Below are 20751 nucleotides of genomic sequence, written 5' to 3'. Positions count from 1 at the left end.
CTAAGAATTGTTCTGAAATCACACCTATAACAGACGAATGGATCAAACAGTGTGCTGTCTTTGGATCTTACCTAATGGCAGCCAAATGTTGACATTTCTTATAACACATTACAGATTGCTTGTGGAATATATTTGTATTTGTCATTTAAGAATAAGATTTTCAGCACATTTATGAAATTCTGTTTACTTTCCAGAGTCTATACACACAGGGACCTTTAAAAAGAAACCTTACTTAAAATACAAATAGGTAATTACATTGCTGACACAGAATAAAAATCCAGTGGGCCTCTTATTTTTCTGTCCACGGTACATGGTATTCTTTGAGAACAGACTGCAGCTGGGTGTAAAGCATAGCTTCTGGTTGTGATTTGGGAACGACTGCTGTGCATCTGAGTTTGTACCAGAAACACAGAATGAAAAGCATACAGCCCTTTTACTAACCATTTATCCAGAGATCCAGGGTTTGTTCCTCTTGGTGTTAGTCTGAGTTGACGATTAAAATGAAAACATACCATACACAAGTTATTTTTTAACATTTTTATAATTTAGTATTCTTGTAGTGCTGAGCAAGTTGATTCATGTGATTGAAAGTAGCAATATTTGAAGTTTCTCTCTGTCACTCCCTTTCTCAATATTATACTTTTCAACTTTGGGTGATTTAATGCCTACTGTTTCTATTGTGCATAATTTTAAATTCCTAAAGCAACGTATTTAACAAGGAGTACAATGCTGCAAGATGGAACATTGGGCCTTTTATTACTTACACAAATGACACATTATAAATTATGACATTTGTCAAATACAAGCACGAAATATTCAAGTTAAGACTTTCATGACATAGCATCCCCTTAGCATCTAGCTGATTTCTTACAGCATTAATAGAATTTTTTCTAATGATTGTATGTTTACCAATAATGATGGCATGAGGTGTGTGTGTAAGTAAGGAAAGGAAATGAGGCTACAAGAGGTGTTATTTGTTTATTTATCAAGTCTCCTATTAGCCTGGAACATTTGGGTGTTTGAATTAATTAGTTAAAAAGCTGTTTCCTTTCATAATTCTGATTTGCTGTAGTAACAGTCTCTACTAGGTCAATAAACTCTTTCATCTGCCCTGCTGTATCTACTCTAGTGCAAAGGAGAACTGTAGTTTGTGCTATTATTGATTTCCTCAGTGATAAAAACCTCAGATACTGTTGCACTGAATGATTATAGTATTTTACAGTGAAAGCTATAGTTTCTGTTTACCAGTAAGCTGGGTGTTTCTGGCATAGTATTGCTGACAAAGTTTTGCAAAGAAATGATAATGTTCTTGGTCCTTATTTTGGAAAACAAAAGGCTTTCTGATAGTGTAAGTACCAAACTTGTAAGAGGGACATGGTCTGCATTAAGAAAAAGAATGGGAGTAGAAAAGAGCTAGAAACTTGCAGTTGACAATTAGGAGTTATCATTTAATGTTTATGTACTTTAGGAAAATTAGTGTCTTCAATGCACTGATAATATTGCAATACTGATAAAGAGCTATTTATCTCAAAGTAAAGCTAGCCTACTTACCATTGGACTAGGGAGGCAGTACAACCTCTGAATCTACTCATAATTGTCTACAAATGATTTGGATATAAATGTAGATATACTGCTAGGAAGGAGAAATTTGGAATTCATAATGGATGTCAGTAGAATTCAGAGTTACGTAGATAACACAGTGTAGTATATTTTAAAAGTCAGATTGGTACTTAAGAGCAATACAATGTGAAATATATAGAAAATATTGCTTCAGTGTTTATTCACTAATTTGTTCAAAATAATATTCAGACATATTTCTTCCTTAGCCATTTCTCTCATTATAAATACCTTTGACTCAAAATATGTAGAAATATTGGATAAAATGTTTAAACTTAAAAGACATACACACATTTGGAGTGTGTGTGTGTGTGTGTGTGTGTGTGTGTGAGGGGGGGGGGCATATCAAGCTCAAAAGAAAGAGAAATCCTCAAGTGGCAGAAATGAAGTAGGAACTCAAATCTAGAGAAGTATACCTCTGTGAGTGGACACCAGAATAACCAAGAGGAGCATTAGACATGGATGTAAGTCCTAGGGATTAGGCTTTAGGATTTCAGTTCTGAGGCTGAGAGTTGAAAGCCAGAACCTTGAATAAAACTGGGTCTCATAAATGGCTGCTCTCACCATGAAAAATAACTAGAAATTTTTTACCCATCAGCCCAGCAAAGCTACAGGAAAATTCACGGTAGAGAAGAGAAAAATGAAGTCTTCACTTAAACCTGTGATAAAACCACACTCCGACACCCAGTTCTGGGTATGGAGTCTAAGATACAGTACAGGGAACAAAAAGCAAAGTATGTGCAGTTTATAAAGTTAGTAAAACTGGGGTACCAGCGGAAGTGAACAGCAAGCCATTTTCTAGAGTTCTTTTCACAACCCAAGTGCATTGGTCTATGATAAAGATAGCCCACTCCTGAAAATGAATTTACAACATAAAGTTTTGTATCACCCAAGGGAATAGTCTGCTGTAAGAGAGAGTTGGCAACATAATAAATAGGTGAGTTAGTACTTTAATAACATGGACTCCTACAGCAATCTGAGTGAGGCTATAAAATAAATAAAAATTAAAAGACAGACTATTTTTAAAAGGAATATAAGCACAAATGAAAGAGAAGAATATTATAAAGAGGACAGACAGATTTGGGGAAAAATCAAATGGAATGTGATCCATTGAAAGTTAGAACTCAATGGAAAATTAAACATCAGATCAGATCAGAGACAGCTTTAGATAAAGCTGAAGAGAAAATTGGTAAACTGGAATGTAGATCTCATGAAACTTTTCAGAATACAAGGAGGAAAGATAGATGAGTGATTATATAAAAGGTAGGTTAAAACACATGGAAGATAGAATGAAAAAGTCCCACTTTTGTTATTCAAGAGAGCAAAATTTAAAGTTTTTGAGATAATCAAGATTAGAGCTTACTACTCACAAACTCTTAATGAATAAACTACTAAAAATATGAAAATCGATTCTTTAAAAAATTGAGGGACCAGTTAAGGGGCAGTTAAAAATAAAATGGAACTAAACTATAAATGGCATTAACACAGAATATGGGAAGGTGTAATCTAAGTTAAAAATGTTCTAATTTTTGAGTGTTGTTCAGGAAAAGAACAGTAATACTACTTGTGTTAAGCTTTACTGATTCAAGTGTCCCAATTAAAATGTTAAGACTGACTACACACATAAAGGTTGAATATATAAATTCAAAATAAGATTTTTAAGGGCAGAAAAGGAGCAAAAAGGAAAGAAAAAGTATAGTTAAATGAAAACAAATAAGATGGTATATATTAGGGATTATCATATATCAAGGATAATAATGTAAATGAATTAAATTTACCTGTTAAAGGAAATTCAAAATTACAGGAAAAATCCAGTTTTACATTGTTTATGAGAGACATACTTAAATCACAATTATAGAGAAATATTGAAAGTTAAGAAATGGAACTTACAGTGTAGTTCTATCTTTATTTTAAAATGTCCAATTAATGGCTTTGACTATCTAATTGGACCATTCTTAATTCCATTTCCCATTTTGCCTAAGTAACACAGAGATTGGTTTTGCTCATAGTTTTAATTTAGATACTTTTTTTCCCTTAGACTTTATAGTTTTTAGAATGTTTAATTTTTTTTTCTTTTTTTTTGCGGTACGCGGGCCTCTCACTTCTGTGGCCTCTCCCACTGCGGAGCACAGGCTCTGGACGCACAGGCTCAGCGGCCATGGCTCACGGGCCCAGTGGCTCTGCGGCATGTGGGATCTTCCTGGACCGGGGCTCGAACCCGCGTCCCCTGCATCGGCAGGCGGACCCTCAACCACTGCGCCACCAGGGAAGCTCCTAGAATATTTAATTTTTTGTTGGATAATTAAAAGTTTTCTAAATTGTTTAACAAATTTTTTGTGTAAGACATCTTAAAAATACAGATATTTCCTCAATGCCAACTGAAGTTTTTAACCAAAAGACTTCGAGGTTATTTATTTACAAAATTATTCAATATTTTAAAGATATAATAATGCTAAATGTTAGCAAATGTGCATTAAAGTAGAATCTCTTGTATTTTGCAAATGGGAACACAAATTTTTGTGATTATTTGGGGAAGCAGTTTGACAATATGAGTTAAGAGCTTTAAAATTATTCCTCTCCTTTGATCCAAGAATCCTGTATCAGTGAATAAGTTTTAAGTAATTAACATGAATACCTAAAATATATGTGCCAAATACGTTCATATTCTTTGTAAGTTTATTGTAAAAAACACAAAAGTCCAATACTAGAGCAATGATTAAGTAATAAATGCTATTTCCATAAGGTGGAATATCATATAGCCACTAAAATATTTATGGTGGTTTAACATGGAAAAGCAGAATATGGATTTATGTATGCATTCAGTCATAACTATATAAAAGTAAGCTTAGGGAAAAAGATGAATGAAATTTATTTATTTACGCTAGTGAGATTACAGGTAATTTTTTTCTTTTTCAATGTGCTTTCAATTCTCAATATTCTTTAGTATTTCATTATGCTTATAATTGTAAATGACTTTTTAAAAAGGAGTGTTGAGGATTGGCTAGAACAACTGCATGATCTTGGAAACAGGAGTCTCATTTCGTTATTTGAGATGTAGTAATATCACTGATCTGTCCTGGGAATTTGGTCACATTGATTCAAATTAGATTAGATTTAGATTAGGTTACATAAAAAGTAATTGCATAAAATACTTGTATAAAATCCTAGTTGTATAAAATCCTTGGTGGCAAGAGTTACTTATAGCCAGTAAACCAAGTACATATACAAAAGGATTGTGAAGACATGGGGATTTGGAACTGAATTACAGTTTTGCATTATTTCCTAGTTGCTTATCATATACATATCACTCTGTCCTTGCAACCATACTTATTCTTAAACTCTTTAGTAAATTGGATTCATTATGTGATGCTATATAATTTCATTTGTGAAAAAAGGTCATGGTCTTTAAGCAATTTCAGAAGCTCCACTAAATTTTTAAGCTGTCCAAACACATTAGTTATTGAAGTATAACATGTATCATGTATATATTACACTGGGTATATCTTCAGTGGTCTGGAAAAGTACTTACACTGGAGACACCACTTTCAAATTAAGAACTTCCAGGAATTGGTGTTATTTCACTAGAATACATTGTTAAAGGATAATTAAAAACTGTTAAGCGTCACTTAATATACCAGAAAGAAGTTGGGCATTATTGGTTTATAAGCACATTGCTAATTAGAAAACAAAATTTAATATTGGAGTTCTTAGGTATGCTAAGAGATACGGATTGCATTGAACAAGAAAGGGTAAATGACTTGGAGTGTGTTTTTCACTACTGAAAATAAGCACACATGTCTGGTATCTTGGATACAAGAAAGTTAACATTAATAATAGATAAGACCGTTTTTTACTTAACAATACTATAGAATAGTGTATCTTATTCAGAAGGCAGTAATGGAAGGTCTCTTGTGCTGCGTACCCATTTAGGTTTCTTTATATCATCTCTAAGATTATATGAAAGTAGCTCCAGTTCTTGCCATATGGTTTTGAAATAGGATTTGCATAAAATGGTTTAGGGGAGAAAGAGAGCGGACACACTAGACACAGAAAGAGGTACAAGAGAATAAAAAAAAGCACTTAAGACAATCCCCCAAACTGCTAAGCCAATAAGCGTATTTACCATTTATGTTGAAATACGACTGTATTACCAAGACCTGATAACTTTTAACTTTTATAATCTTTCTAATGAATTTGTAGTAAGATCTGCTCTGTTATGGTTGGCATATAATGGTTTAATCCATGCTTACCTCTTACTTTTGAAAATAGCAACCTAAGGACTATATATGTGGTTTGGTCCAGAAATGGTACATATTTCTGGTATATACTTATGTATATACTTATACTTATGAATACACTCAAGTAGATTATTACGTTACCGCAGCTCTTCCTACAGACTTTGGTTTTTAATCCCATTTGAAGATTGGAGTCTCACATAGAGATACGTAAGAGTTCAAATCTGAATTTAGAATTACTCCTTCTTGCTGAAGAGGGTTTATGCCACAGTAGACAAATTAGAAATTGCAATTTACAAACAAGAACTGCCTAGAATTGTGCCTGCATCAGTGAACTGCCTGACTTTGGGAAATTAAAATGTTATGCAGTCTGCAAATTTAGCACTTTCTACTCATTAAAAAATTTACAGGTCACCCTGCTCTTCCATTAATTCTCACTTACAGACGAAGTGGCAGAACTCTGTGTGTGAATTGTAGTCTGGACACACTGCATACCAGGGCCCCCAGAATCCCAGGTGCATTTAATGTGAGGAAGTAATTTACTTTACAAATAGGCTGCTCTTCACTTTAGCCTGGTGCGTTTATCACCGCTATGGTAGGCGTTTGAGAAGGCGTTAGTCAGTTTCCAGTGAAATTCTTGTCAACACAGCAGTTTGATAGGAAAGCATAATTGTGAGTGTCAGACAGTGAGTGCTTTTATCTATAGTTTGGAAGAAGTTGATGTCATAGCTGTGTTTGTATAGTCCTTGATATGCGTAGTGTCCCAGCTGGCAAATAAATATTCTGTCCGTGGACTGGCTGCCCAACACAGTGCTCTGCTGTCTCCGGTATAATGAGTGTGGTTTACTTTTTCATTTTTTCCTTTCTGGTAAAACATTTTCCTGATTTTGAAAGCACGGATGTGGTTAGGAACTTTAGCCCGCAGAAACCTGCTGAACACCTAGGGAGCCCCAAACAGATTGGTGTGAGAGGACAAATGCAAAGTCTTCAGCTTCCAGGATGCAAAGTAAACTCCAAGGGGATTAAGAAGGGTACCACCTTTGACAACTGCAGCAAAGCTAGGACTCCTTCAAGATTACATAGGGGCAGGCCAGCGCTTTTGCTTGTTTTCTTTTTGCCTAAAAACCCAGCAGATAGGGTGATGTATGCTAGGAATTGGCCTCTTTACTTCAGGACTTTTCATCACTTTACTTTTTCTGTCAGATGTCTTTAATACTATGGATTTATTTATCACTGCCTTTGGATTTAATAATTTATCCTTTTTCTGAAGGAGCGTTGATGGGAATAGAAAATACTGCACTGAAAACGCTTGGGCAGCTGATCTGTGGGTTTGATTTTACTCAACTGTTGGATTAAATTTCAGACATTTATTTGTCACCTTCTGTGGGTCACGAGATAAGGGGTTTATATTTGAGATGTCCATTCCCTGCTGTTCACTTTCAGAAGGGTGTGGTTGTCAATGTTAGCAACAGGGCTGTGGATCAGTTAGTGAAGCATGGCCCACTGTCCTGTGAAAGCTGGAGCACAAATTACCGTGGCAATTTAGATAACTGACATCAGTGATACGCAAATGTTCTTTTCAATTTTTGTTGTCATGTCCTAGGATTTATGTATTCATTTATTTGGAGTTCCTTAAGCCCTTGTCAATAAATAAACCCTCAGAAGAGTGGTAAATTATAATAAATGACTGTGAGGGTCTTTGACAGACCTGACCTTTGACATCATTAGTGCAGTCCTGATGGGCTGGTTAGATAAGAACCAACCTAAAAGAAAAAAAAAAATCTGGTCATGTTTATTTTGAATAGCCCTTGAGGTTTTTAATGAGAACATTTGCATCAGAAGAAATGTAATTGGAATGAGAAAAGTCACATATGTTGGCTTGGTGTAAGGTCACTGGCAAAATGAAAGACCAAGCAGCCAGGTCAAGGAGAGAGGAAAATCCATGGAGAAGAGAGATTCTTCTAATGCTAGGGTCATAAAAGTGAGGACAGATCTTCTGAAGTGGCCTATTGTACTTCAGATAGATAAATATTCTAAAACTAACCAAAAGCTTGATGATTTAAAAACAAGGACTTTTACAGAACACACTTAATGCTTTTATAAATTAAAATTGAGTTATGTCATATTCATAATTTATATACTACTCCCCATATGAGATATGAATTCAGCATCTATTTTATTTAATCCTCACAATATCATAAAATCTGTCTACATGTATTAAGGCCATAGACACAGCTCCATATTGAAATATAATAAGTAACCTTGAAGGCAAGCAGGAACACCGTAAAAAAAACTCCACCCATCTTCCTTTTGGCTACAAACTTGATAGCTAATCTAAAGACAGAGTTAATTCCAAGACGGCTACATAAAGACTTTCCTTTTATATCTCTCTTTAATCTGGCTCAATGGTTCTCAAACTCTAGAGAGTGTAAAAATTACTGTATCATATATATATTTTAGTTTAAAGGAATTGCAGATGGAATTTTAATTTTATTCACTTTCCACCTAATATAATGACTTAAGGCCCTGGCATTAATTGCTTCTAACTCCGATGTACTATGTTAGACGTGGCAAAACTGAAGCAAAATTGACCTGAGTTCAACTTAATAAAACTCAAAAGGTACAAAAAATAATCTTACAAACAGAACTTTGGATATCCCGCTAATAATAGCTCTATCTTGGTAAGGAAGGAACCGAGGCATAAAATTGAAAGAGGCCACCAGCATCCACAAGTTAGTATAAGAGCCAGTATATGAACCCACATCTGTCTCATTTTGAAATAAGCCTTTTTCCATGTGGGCTCTTGGAGGCTGAAAGCAAGTGGTGATCAGCTTTCAATGTGCTTTCATTGCTTTAAAATGTGATTTTCTTCTTATGTGTAGTGTCCTTTCAATTTTTGATGTTTATTCCTTTTTTTCCTGTTGGCATCATTTTTGAGGGAAACAATGTTTCTCTTTTAAATATTTACATTTATGGTAGGTTCTGTGCCAAATACAAAGTGATTATCATACATTAACAACTACATCATTCTAGCACGGCTCTCCAATTACATTAGAGTAGAGATGCCCAAGTCTGGTACACCTCTTTGCTTACCCCACACTTGCAACAGAAGACACTATTTAGACGTTGTTTTATTTAAGGGCGAAAATCTCTGTTTTAACTTTCTCATGGGTATCAATGATAACATTTCAAATGGAGAGGTTATTTTCTAGTCTAAATAATTAGCATTACCTCATTCAATAACTGAATTGCAAATTAAGCCATGAACATATCAAGCCCTTTTCTATTATTTCCTTGTCTCTCCTCATTCAAATCTATTCATTAGACAATACGTATAAAAATGACGGGGCTGTAGCCTAAGAGCTGGGATCTGTCCCTCGCTTTGCTGTTTCACCAGCTTTGTGATGTGAGGCAAGTCCCTTCATTGCTCTGTGCTCTGGCTCCTCTGTCTGCAGGTACAGAGGGGTTAGAAGAGGGAATTCTAAAAATGATCTATTTTAACTGTAACATCCTGGGGGTTTGCGAGTTAGTAAGGGCATAGACTTGGTTTTGAGGAATTTAAACCTGGCTAGTGATGCTTGGAAGTTCTAACGTGTCTCACATCGGCATATTTGCTTGATAACTTTTCTATTAAAACACTACTTATGGCATAAAAACAGTTTGCATTATCTTTTAAAAATTTAGTCATAAAATCATCATTTTTACTATTGTCTATTATTCGTATTGCATGACAAGAAAATTTAAGACTAGAAATATCTAGTTGGTGTTTATTAGGGAAATGAAGATTTGCATATAGTTCCTGGTGGTGTTCCTGAGATTTCCCAAATACAGACCCACCAAACAGGCTATATTCAGACATGGCACAATTAAGAGCCATGTACTTAAGGATAACTTGATATTACTTGCTGCTGTACAAAACCAAGGAAGGCTCACTTTCCTTTTTAAGATGCTTGGGATGGGCTCTCATCTTTTATAACAGTTGAACATCAGCTGAAAAATATGGGCAAACCCCATCTCTAGTCTAAAGGATGACTTGGTGAAAATTAGGAAAGTCATTCCTTCCTCAAGTCATTTAACTACCGTCAGCCGCAACATTGTTACATTAACAGTCCAGATCCACGGTGGACACAACCGTGAACAGGGCCTCCCAGAGCTGGACAGTGCAAAACCTGCACTGTCAGCTTTACTCACAGGAGGATGGAAACCAACTTTGAGTCTCAGCACTTTCCTTAACTTGAAAATATCACTTCCCGTTTTGGGGACTGATTCTCCTCGTCTGAATAAAAGTTGAACTGGATAATCTCTTAAACAGATGTTTTGAGCAATTATGACATGGCTTAGCATAAGAAGCATTTCACCAACTATTTAAGAACAACCCACTATTGTTCTGTGCTCCTTCTGTCAGTCCATGGGAGGTGATTTTGGAAAGTTGTTATCAATGGAGGTACATTTTGTTCCAGACGATTCTTCCATGGCAAGACTGTTCCTCCCATTGCAGGACATTTAGTATCCTTGGCCCTCACTCACCAAATGCCTCAAACAACCCCCTAATCATTATGAGAAGCAAAAGCACCTCTTCTGCCCTATTTCCAAACACCCCATTTAGAAGTGGCACCACCTCTGGCTGAGAAGTCATTTTAGTATCAAGTTGCTCTCTGGCCTTGGAAATTTGCTTCTGAAACATGCCCTTGTATCTTTGCCAGACGCCACAAAGGCCAGGAATAAACCTCTTTAAAAGGAGAGGGTGAAAGAGTAGACAGTACTTAAAGCCATTTTTTTGTGGCTTTTCAGAAAAACTGGGCTCCTTGTCTCTGTCATAACTAGGAATCCTGAAATTCAAACAAATATCCTACTGATTTTATTGAATAATAGGCTGTGTCAACTCTACTGCTCTTAAGAGCCATCGTCTCAGTGTACTTAGAATGTGCATCATAATGATATTGATATGGTTGTCACTTACTGCTTTCAATGTACCAGCACTTTATAAATCTTATTTATCCTTTCCACAACTATATGGAAGTACATATTTATAATCCCTTACACAGATTAGAAAACTGATGCTTAGAGAAATGAAGTATTTAGTTTGACCAAGCTCTCATAGTTAAGGAACTGACAGGGCTAGGATTCAAACTGAAGTCCATGAGATTGAAAAACTCAGTTTCACTGCCTTGGCCAACAGCTGAGGTGCTTTTTCAATCGACCTGCCTTTCAAATAGTAGGAAAGTTAACTGAAATCCCTAACTTATGAACCCGGCTGTTGATAGTGACACTAAAAACAATTATTTTGCACTGTGTTCTACCAGAGATGCGATTTTTCATTATTGCTAGGACTGCTCTCAACAGGATCACCTCATTAACTGAAGAAATTATTCCCTGTTGTTCCGTGAAAGACGGATCAGGTGGAGAAGTATAAAAACAAACTCTAGAAAGTGATTCTGTATTCCCCTCATTTGGGGGATAGAACAGTAATCCCCTTCTATTCTGATACCCAGCTTCCTAAGGGATGTTTTAGTTGTGTAGTTGCAGAAGGGTTTTGAAAAGGATGGAAAAAGTTTTACAGAGTTGCCTTCCAAAACTCTTTATCAGTGTTTCTTTAACAGAGTAAATTGGGGTGTTGAACCACATTGGTGAGTGTACTTAATACTTGTCTGTTTTAAATTTTCCCATGTAGGAAAATAACAGTGTGGCTAGATTGGTCACTATTAGCCGTGAGAAATAACTAATGGACTTTTTTTTTTTTTAATTTTAGAGGAACCTTGCACATGCAAACACTTCATTAAATATATTGATACACCTATTGATAGACATCTCCCAGGCCAAGTTTTGTAGAAACCATCCATAAAATCCTGTCACTTCGCTGCCCAAAGTGATCTTTTCAGCATTATGTCTGATGACAGGATTTGCATTTCAGTTAGAATAAAATTGAAACTCCTCATGGTGGACCACCAGGCCTACAAGATCTGGCTGCTACCCACTCTGAGCCTACCCCTTCCCTCTTTCCTTTCACTCACTACCATCCGACTGCTTCGTTTTATTTATTTATTTATTTATTTTTTTGCGGTACGCGGGCCTCTCACTGTTGTGGCCTCTCCCGTTGCGGAGCACAGGCTCAGCGGCCATGGCTTACGGGCCCAGCCGCTCTGCGGTATGTGGGCTCCTCCTGGACCGGGGCACAAACCCGTGTCCCCTGCATCGGCAGGCAGACTCTCTACCACGGCGCCGCCAGGGAAGCCCTGCTTCGTTTTTATGTCAGGAATTTTGCATCCACTGTCTCTCTTCATGGAACATTGTTCCCTCCAGATCTTTACTTGGCTGATTCTTTCTCCTTGTGCAAGCTTCAGTTTAAATTTCATTTCAACAGAAAATTCTTCCCTGATTCCCTAAGTTGGTCATTTTTTAATCTCCAATCACATTACATTTGTTTTTTATTTTCCAAGAGGACTTTTTTGGCATTTGAAATGACCTTGATAATTTTGTTTACTTGTTTATTTTGTTAAACAAGAATGAAAGCAGTGACTTTTCCCATCTTGTTTGTCATTGTGCCCCTATGCCTAAAATAGAACCCAGCGTATAGTAATAGGGTTCAAGAGTATTTGTTAGGTGAATGAATGAACGAACGAATGAATAGATTCCAGTTCTGTGCCTGGAAATAGAAGTCTCAGATAAATTACCACAAGGCACAAAAGTATTTATTGAGTGGTCCAGATCTACAGAAACATGGGAAAGTAGAGATTATAAATTTCCTTTTTATTATTCCTTGATCTGCCTGTCAAGAGCCGGGATTATGTTGGGAAGTAGAGATGAAAGCCAAGGAGAACCCAGAACTGCTTCACAGCATGAAATTTCAGACCTATCTCTCTGGAGATCGGCTTCTGCCTTTACAAGATACAGCTCTTCTGCTTACTCCAGCAGGCCCACCCTGATTCTTATCAAAATTTTCATGGTGAACATCAGACCATCCCCAAATACCCTATTTGACGCTTGTTTCTGGGCCCTCTCACGTGCAAAGGAAAACAAAAGAAGAAAAATCTTTTGACATCCTTCCGCTTAAAATCACCCCTACAACAATGACATCACTTATCTGGTCCCTGTACTAGCAGTGAAATTATATTGTCTTAAGTCTTTGGGTTTCAAAAATAACCTTTTTTCTTGTGCCTGTGTATGTCCCAGATGTCCTTTTATTGAGTTCACAGAATACAAATGGAAAAAGGTTATTCCCAGACAGAAGTGTTTAAAAATGAAAATCAAACCTAATACATGGACTCAGACAACTGGAACAAGGAATATAATATTTATAAAACTGAGTAGGAGGTTGCAATCATTGCTCTAAAATAAATCATTAAAAATTAATTGAGAGCAAACCTGTCTGTGCTACAGCAAACCTCTCTTTCATTAAGGTAGCACTGCATGTTTTTCCCGAATTAGTTCCCCAAAATAGGTAAATAACTTGTGAGAACTGCGTGTTCAGCAAATTACGGAAGATCTACATAAGGCACGATTTAGAGTTACCTTTAGTGTTAAAGCATTAGAGACCTTTAATTTTGAACCAATTAATTGTGATTCTTGCAGTTTCTCTACATTTTTTGCCCTTGAGTATTACTCGGAAAGTTTAATTCAGCTGGCTTTTATTCCTCTTCATTCCATTAATCCAAATGGTGCTGTGTCATTTGATTAATTCGTATGTTACAGAATGTTAAATATTAGGAAACCGTGGGTGCCAGCTATGTGATACTTTAAATTTTTCCACAGATTTTCATTTCAAAAAGTTTACGTTCCACATTTTAAAAATGTTTTCTCCCAATCTTCTACTTCACATTATTACTATTATTTATTGTTATTATCATCAGTCATCATCATCACCACCATCATCATCCTCAGTTTCCTCCTTGGAATACACTAAAAGAAAGAAGAAAAAAACTGCTAGTGTTATTTCTGCATTTACTGTTGGGATGAGATTTTTATTTTGCCCAATGTACACTGTTCCTCTGAAGCCCTAAAATAAACAACCTTCTAACCTCTAGGCCTTATTGATTTTTGAATGATTTCAAGTAAAAAGCATCCAGTTTCCATTGCATTGACAAACTGCTCAGTCCCTGGGCAAAACCTATTGGATTCCTATTAAATGGAGGGACAAGAAACAACTGAAAATCCAAAAGGTAGATTTGAGAGGGAAGGAGGAGAGGTGGTCTTACTCAGCTCTGTAAATGGATATTTAACCTTTGACCAATGACGACAGGCCTTCTTTAGTTCTATTAGACCGAGAGCAAGCTGTTATGATTAAATAAAAGAGGAAAAAACTGTTTAGACCCTTCCTGAATATGTCCTGGGAATTAAGGCATATGGCAGGGATAAGGAAAAAAGATTTTCCTTATGCTAATGACCCTTGATGTCTGAAATAAATTAGATCCATTAGAGTTTATGCTCAATAAAAGAGGGACTTTAAGCACTCCAAAGTTAGTGACTCGAGACCCGTTTGGGCTCTGAAATTCAATCTGCCTACTTATTAATTCTTAGGGAGACTCCAGAGCAGACAGGAGATGCAAACTCATAATTCTGAACCAGAATTTTAAAGGACCCAGGTTTCTTCTCCTTTTATTTTAATTAAACCATTTTTCATGCTTCTCATTTTGTTTCCCTCATTAATTTGATTTTGTTCCCATTTTTGTTTCATTTTTTTGTTTCTTTTCAAGGTTTCATTTATCCTATTTCAACTGAGCAGAGAACCCAGAATGAATATGGATTTTCTTGTAAGTTTGATGTTTGGTTTTTATGTTGCTGAATAATCGTTTAACGTTATTGCCCCCAGTTCAAGTTTACCTTTCTTTGGATCACAGATGTGCACACAGGAAACGGGCGCCTAATATATTCTAACATGAAAAACAAATTAGATTTTCACTGCTGAAAAGAAGAAAGGGTCATTTCAAGCCTCTGCCAGCTTTAAAATCTATCAGTCTCCCATGCAAAGCTTAAGTCCCAGTAGCTGACAAACCATATCATGAAATACGTGGATCTAAATAAAGGGCAGGGTTCAAATGCTCAAAAGAAAAGGGCTGAGAAAATGCAGATCTGTTGATTTAGAAATCACGAATATTGAATAAGTAATTACAGCCTGGTAAAGTAAAACATTAAGGATTTAGATACATTTTCTGACCAGAGTTCAGAATGCTGCTGTAGGGCCTCAAATACAACCCAGCAGCAGAGTGAAGTCCGCACTTTGAAAGTAGTGCTCACACAACCAGGAGGGCTTGGTATGTCACTGGTTTCCTGAAAAGATCCGTCAATGTTGACTTGATTGATGCTTGAGCAGGTATTATAGAAACTTTGGGAAAGACAGTTGTTTAAAAAGAAGGGATTCTTTTACATACAGTACATTTAAACACAAAATCCTAAAAGAGATGGAACGATTTCCCATAGGGAATTCTCTTTTACTGTTAGTGTGTTGAAGATACATGACATGAGAGTGTGGGTGATCACGTGGGCCGGTGGCAATCAAAATGAAGAGTCATTTCACCACATAAACCACGTGGCTGTGAGTCTTAGGAGAGAGTAGTGGTTCCGTGACTTTTAGGAAGCCATGGGACCTACAAACCTGAAAATTCCCTTCCTGCAAAATGCACATGTAGAAAATTGAGCATAAGAAGGTTGTTCTTGACCATCTGAAGTACCAGTTTAATCACCTTTCACAGTGACGGGACCAGCTTTGGTTAATTTTGCTGACAGTTTTTGTGGGTCACGGAAGACTAAAGATAGAGACTCAAAGATGTCTGAGGGATTCAGGAAAGGTTTCCTTTTTTCGGTTTGTTGTCTTTAAATGATCAGCTTTTATCACCATTTGCCGTTGGATCAGAGCATGTCCTGATGCCACTAAGGCAACATGCAACATTTACAGGATTTTTCTTCTTGCCTTACCGAGAGATAGACCTCCCAGCTGACCTCACACCATGTTAATCAAATGCTTAATTGCCTTTTTGGGGAGTAGGCTGACCTTTCTGATCGCTGAACCAGGCCTTTATCTTACTGGGTACACCATAGAGCTGTATTTTATTCCAGTAATGAGTAGCTCAAATGTAAATCTCTGACAAGTAACCGTGAGAAGCTCAGGGTTCTCAGAGGTAATACGGAATCTGTAGCAAAAGCCTGGAGTTATCAGCGTTAACCTCTGCTCCCCAGATCTGGGTCTTCTGAAAGCCCACCTTTCAAACCCAACATGTTTGCTTCCAATGTTTGCTTTGCTTAGTTCCACTGTTCCCACCCACCCCTTCATTGATTTAGGGGAAAGTGAGAAGAGTGCTGTGGAAGGTAATTTGTGACTTGGAATGATACTTAGAAAAATATTCTGGTTCAATAAATATACAGATTCAGAACATGCCAGACGTTTCTAATAGAGTGTTTATGTTTATAAAGAACTATAAGAGAATTCAAAGCTGCCTTCCAAACTTTTCCACCTGAAATTAGTAATAAACTTTTTCTTTCCTGTGGGTTGAGAGGGTTTTAGCTCCAGTTTCTTTTTACGCCTTGTAATAAATGATCTGTTATGTTGCCCAGTTTAAGATAGATTAGTGAGTGGATAGATGCAGAGTGAGAAAGAAAAAGAAAGAAATCAGAGATAATTTTCTACTGAAAGACCACAGTTTTATATAGCTTTGAAATTAACCTATAAAAAAGGCAATAAATGTCTTAAAAAATGATAGCAATACCTATGTGTACTGTGGGCAATTTCTCTAACCATTTAATTCAATGTTTCCTTCTCCCCTTTAGCTGCTCCTGATTCAGATGATGTTGCTCTGTATGTTGGCATTGTGATAGCTGTGATAGTGTGCCTGGCCATTTCTGTAGTTGTGGCCCTCTTTGTGTATCGGAAGAATCATCGTGACTTTGAGTCTGATATTATTGACTCTTCTGCACTCAATGGAGGCTTTCAGCCTGTGAACATCAAGGCAGCAAGGCAAGGTCAGTTGACATTGCACTTCCCACTTGGACTTATGCATGTAAGCAGCCTCCCTGTGTGTCTTCAAAATCAGTGAAATCACCGGGTTGGAATGCAGTTACATCAGCTGGAATGTAAACTCCATGAAGACAGAGATTTTCGTCTGTTTTGTTGATTATAACAAATTAGAGTTGACAAGGTGCACAGATCTTTTTTTTTTTCCTTCTCTAACAGGTTGCTCTGTCATACTTTTTTTTTTAATATATTTATTTATTTTAATTTTGGCCGCGTTGGGTCTTCGTTGCTGCACGCAGGCTTTCTCTAGTTGCGACGAGCGGGGGCTACTCTTTGTTGCGGTGCGCGGGCTTCTCGTTGCAGTGGCTTCTCTTGTTGCGGAGCACAGACTCTAGGCGTGCGGGCTTCAGTAGTTGTGGCTCATGAGCTCTAAAGCGCAGGCTCAGTAGTTGTGGCACACGGGCTTGGTTGCTTTGCGGCATGTGGAATCTTCCCGGCCCAGGGCTTGAGCCTGTGTCCCCTGCATTGGCAGGCGGATTCTTAACCACTGCGCCACCAGGGAAGCCCTCTCTGTCATACTTTTAAACTTTTATTTGAAGAGTACACAGATTGGTTGATTGATTTCTTGAGTTTCCTTTTTTTTCCTTTTGATAAGACATCTTGTATTTCTATGAATACAGTGGTCTACAGATGAATCCAGTATAGACAGGAGAAGCTGTTACCTAGTCAGCTAGTGAGGATCACGAATCCAATTTGTTGAAATAACTAAGTACCACAGACACAATAAGTAGACTTCAAGGCGAAATACAGAATGAACTTGTCTGTTTATTTGTAGCCAATAATAAAACAGATCCTAGTTATCTAATTGTGCTGTTCTCAGCAGAATTTTAGAGTCTATCCAGTGCTAATATTTGTTGACTTGCTTTGCTCTTGGCTCAGAAAGTGTTGGGGGGGCGTCTGGCTAGTGTAGGTTGCCTGAATGAAGAATGCAAATGGACGTTCCTTCTCCTTCTGACTCAGATCTCCTGGCAGTACCCCCAGACCTCACGTCAGCTGCAGCCATGTACAGAGGACCCGTTTATGCCTTGCATGATGTTTCGGACAAAATCCCAATGACCAACTCTCCGATTCTGGATCCACTGCCTAACCTGAAAATCAAAGTGTACAATACCTCAGGGGCTGTCACACCCCAAGATGACCTCTCTGAGTTTGCATCAAAGCTGTCCCCTCAGATGACCCAATCCTTGTTGGAGAATGAGGCCCTCAACCTGAAGAATCAGAGTCTAGCAAGGCAGACGGACCCATCCTGCACTGCGTTTGGCACCTTCAACTCCCTCGGCGGTCACCTTATCATTCCCAATTCAGGTAATTCTTAAAGGTCTTTACATTGCAGAGACAGAGCTTGAAAACTTATTCTTGTGCCAAAATCTTTATTATTTGTTTTCATGAGGCCTGAAAAGTTAAATGTATCCTGTCTAACCCAAATCTACTTTCAGTGTAAACCAAACATTACCTCAGTCAAAATCAGCAAAACCGTTTATCTTTCTCCAACCAACTCTGAAAACACTTCCTCTAGAAATATTACACTCACAGCTTTCTGCTGAGGCATAATTTAGAACTGTCATTGACCTTCTTTTTAATAGCGCTTCAGAAGGCAACATTAAGCCAGAAGCCCTCACTGTTGTCATCACGCTTTAAAAGGACAAATTAATTAGAAAACATATCAGTTGGTTCAGTTCCAATTTCCTACAGGAAGCAGTACTTCAGAATACGAATTTTTAGATGATCAGAGGACATGATAATAGACATCAGATCTTCATTTGTTACCTCTTTATTACACACTCTTCAGGCTCAAGGTATTTATAAGGTACTCACTCCAACCTCTGATATATCTACCGAGAATCACAGCTTCGTCACGTGTCTTTTTGTAGTATTACTCAGCTTTCAGTTTGTTTAGTTATCTGCTTCTAGAGCATAAAGCCCCATAACGCTCTTAAATAGTGAACTGAAGTTAGTGACTCGTAACGTTTGATTAAAGTTTGGTATTCATTAATCAGTAGTTGCGATGGGCTGGGAACTATCAGTTATGAGAGGGTTTAATGGATTCCTCTGTAAGTGTACAGTAGCTCTTTTGGATCAGACAGATTATTTTGTGAACACAGTAAAAAGAAACAATTTGATTGAACTAAGGTTTATATGTAGCATAAGAAGAGAATATAATTTGTAAACAGCCATAGAGCCAAGTAATATACAGAGCCAGTTGGTCTTCACGTCTAAATATGCACTTGTCTTTGACTCTTCCTCTAATTCAGTCCCCCATTTCAGCACCTTGGCAATTTTTCACCCCATATCTTTAGAAGTATATTTTAATAAATTGAAATATTTAATGGAATATCAGTTTTCCTTTTTTTTTTTTTTTGCGGTACGCGGGCCTCTCCCGCTGTGGCCTCTCCCGTTGCGGAGCACAGGCTCCGGACGCACAGGCTCAGTGGCCATGGCTCACGGGCCCAGCCGCTCCACGGCATGTAGGATCCTCCCGGACCGCGGCACAAACTCGTGCCCCCTGCATCGGCAGGCGGACTCTCAACCACTGCACCATCAGGGAAGCCCCCATTTTTCCTTTTTTAAAATATATTTTACATAGCTGAGATCACACATTACATAAAGTGCTTTTATTCAGATTTTTCTCACTCTCATGCTATTGCATGCTTTTTAAAATCATGATTTTAAATATATTTTTAATAGTCTACCAAATGAATAGATCAAAATATACTCTATTGTTCTTACATTGTTTAAACATTATATTATTCCCAAGACAGTCTTATTTTTTCATGATATCCACTGGATTCTACCTCTCCTTTGCACTTCTACATCTGTCACTTTTTCACATATGAATTATTATAAAGGCTTCTTAAGTGGAAAGGAGGGAGCTAGCATGTTTTAAATATGTTCTGGGCATCGGTGATCTGCATGCATTATTTTATTTAATACAGTAACGGTAGTTACCTAATAATGTGTCAGGCCTTATTCTTGTTACTTTACATCCATAGTCTGTTTCATCCCCATAACAAACATAAAGGTACATTTCATTGTTTCCATTGGAAAAAATAAAAATACTGAGGCTTGGGTGCCTCACGTGTGGTCTTCCTGCTTCCACTGTGTGCCTCACCAAACCATCCTGACAGGAGCGTGACATTCCACTTCCCACAACACCACAAGGCTCATGTTACTTTCCTTCTCAAGAAGGCCATGCCTCAACACTTTCAACCAGATATACAAAGGCTTTGAATAACTATACCTCTTTAACTCTCTGTCCTTTACTCTTGAGACTTTCCAGCGTGGTTGGGCAGGTTCCTTATTGTCTTGTGCTCATATGGCGTATTCCATTGCCTTGCTAATTAAATAAGCTACTCAAAGACAAGAATGCTGTCTTTTACTTCTTGGCATTCACAGCATGCGAAATACTGTCCTCACAATCATGTCTGTAAAGTTTTATTGAGTTGAAATTAACTGCATTTATTAGAATAAAATCATGGAGCTAAGTATCTTCAAGTTGCTGCCCACCGTGAATTACTCTCTGATGACACCGCAGCAGTGCAAGCCCATGGTTCCTACAGTGTGGTCTACAGACCACCATCATTGCCATCACCTGGCGATTTGTTAGAACTACAGTTTCCCCAGACCTTCTGAATAGAAACTCTGGGCATAGGATCCAGTAATCTGGGCTTTAGCAAAACCTGCAGGTGATTTTGCTGCAAGCTCAAGTTGCAAACCACTGCTATCAGCACAGTCAACTTAGAACAGAGCTCAAGCTAATAGTCCTACAAAATGCACCAATTAGCAACTAAGTAAAAACTTGCTTGACCTGCTGTGACTAAAACTAGCAGTTGTGTTCACTCTCTAGAGTTATGTATGATGAAAGCAGTTCTTCACCAATTATTATTCTGTTGCAGGAAA

At 37.5% G+C, this 20751-nt stretch overlaps 1 protein-coding gene across 1 annotated transcript in view; it reads left to right on the top strand.

The window, feature by feature from the left end:
- Positions 1 to 20751, top strand: part of UNC5C (unc-5 netrin receptor C) — a 395930-nt gene that overhangs the window by 336425 nt on the left and 38754 nt on the right. Inside the window, exons 8-9 of the mRNA XM_060011612.1 lie at positions 16611 to 16802; positions 17815 to 18159. Of these exons, the coding sequence (XP_059867595.1) occupies positions 16611 to 16802; positions 17815 to 18159 (537 nt within the window). The remainder of the gene's footprint in view (positions 1 to 16610; positions 16803 to 17814; positions 18160 to 20751) is intronic.

Source organism: Delphinus delphis, chromosome 5 (assembly GCF_949987515.2).
Source record: "Delphinus delphis chromosome 5, mDelDel1.2, whole genome shotgun sequence".
In the NCBI taxonomy this organism is placed as follows: domain Eukaryota; kingdom Metazoa; phylum Chordata; class Mammalia; order Artiodactyla; family Delphinidae; genus Delphinus; species Delphinus delphis.
The sequence above is the reverse complement of the archived record's forward strand: the minus strand, read 5'-3'. Positions and strand labels throughout refer to the sequence as shown.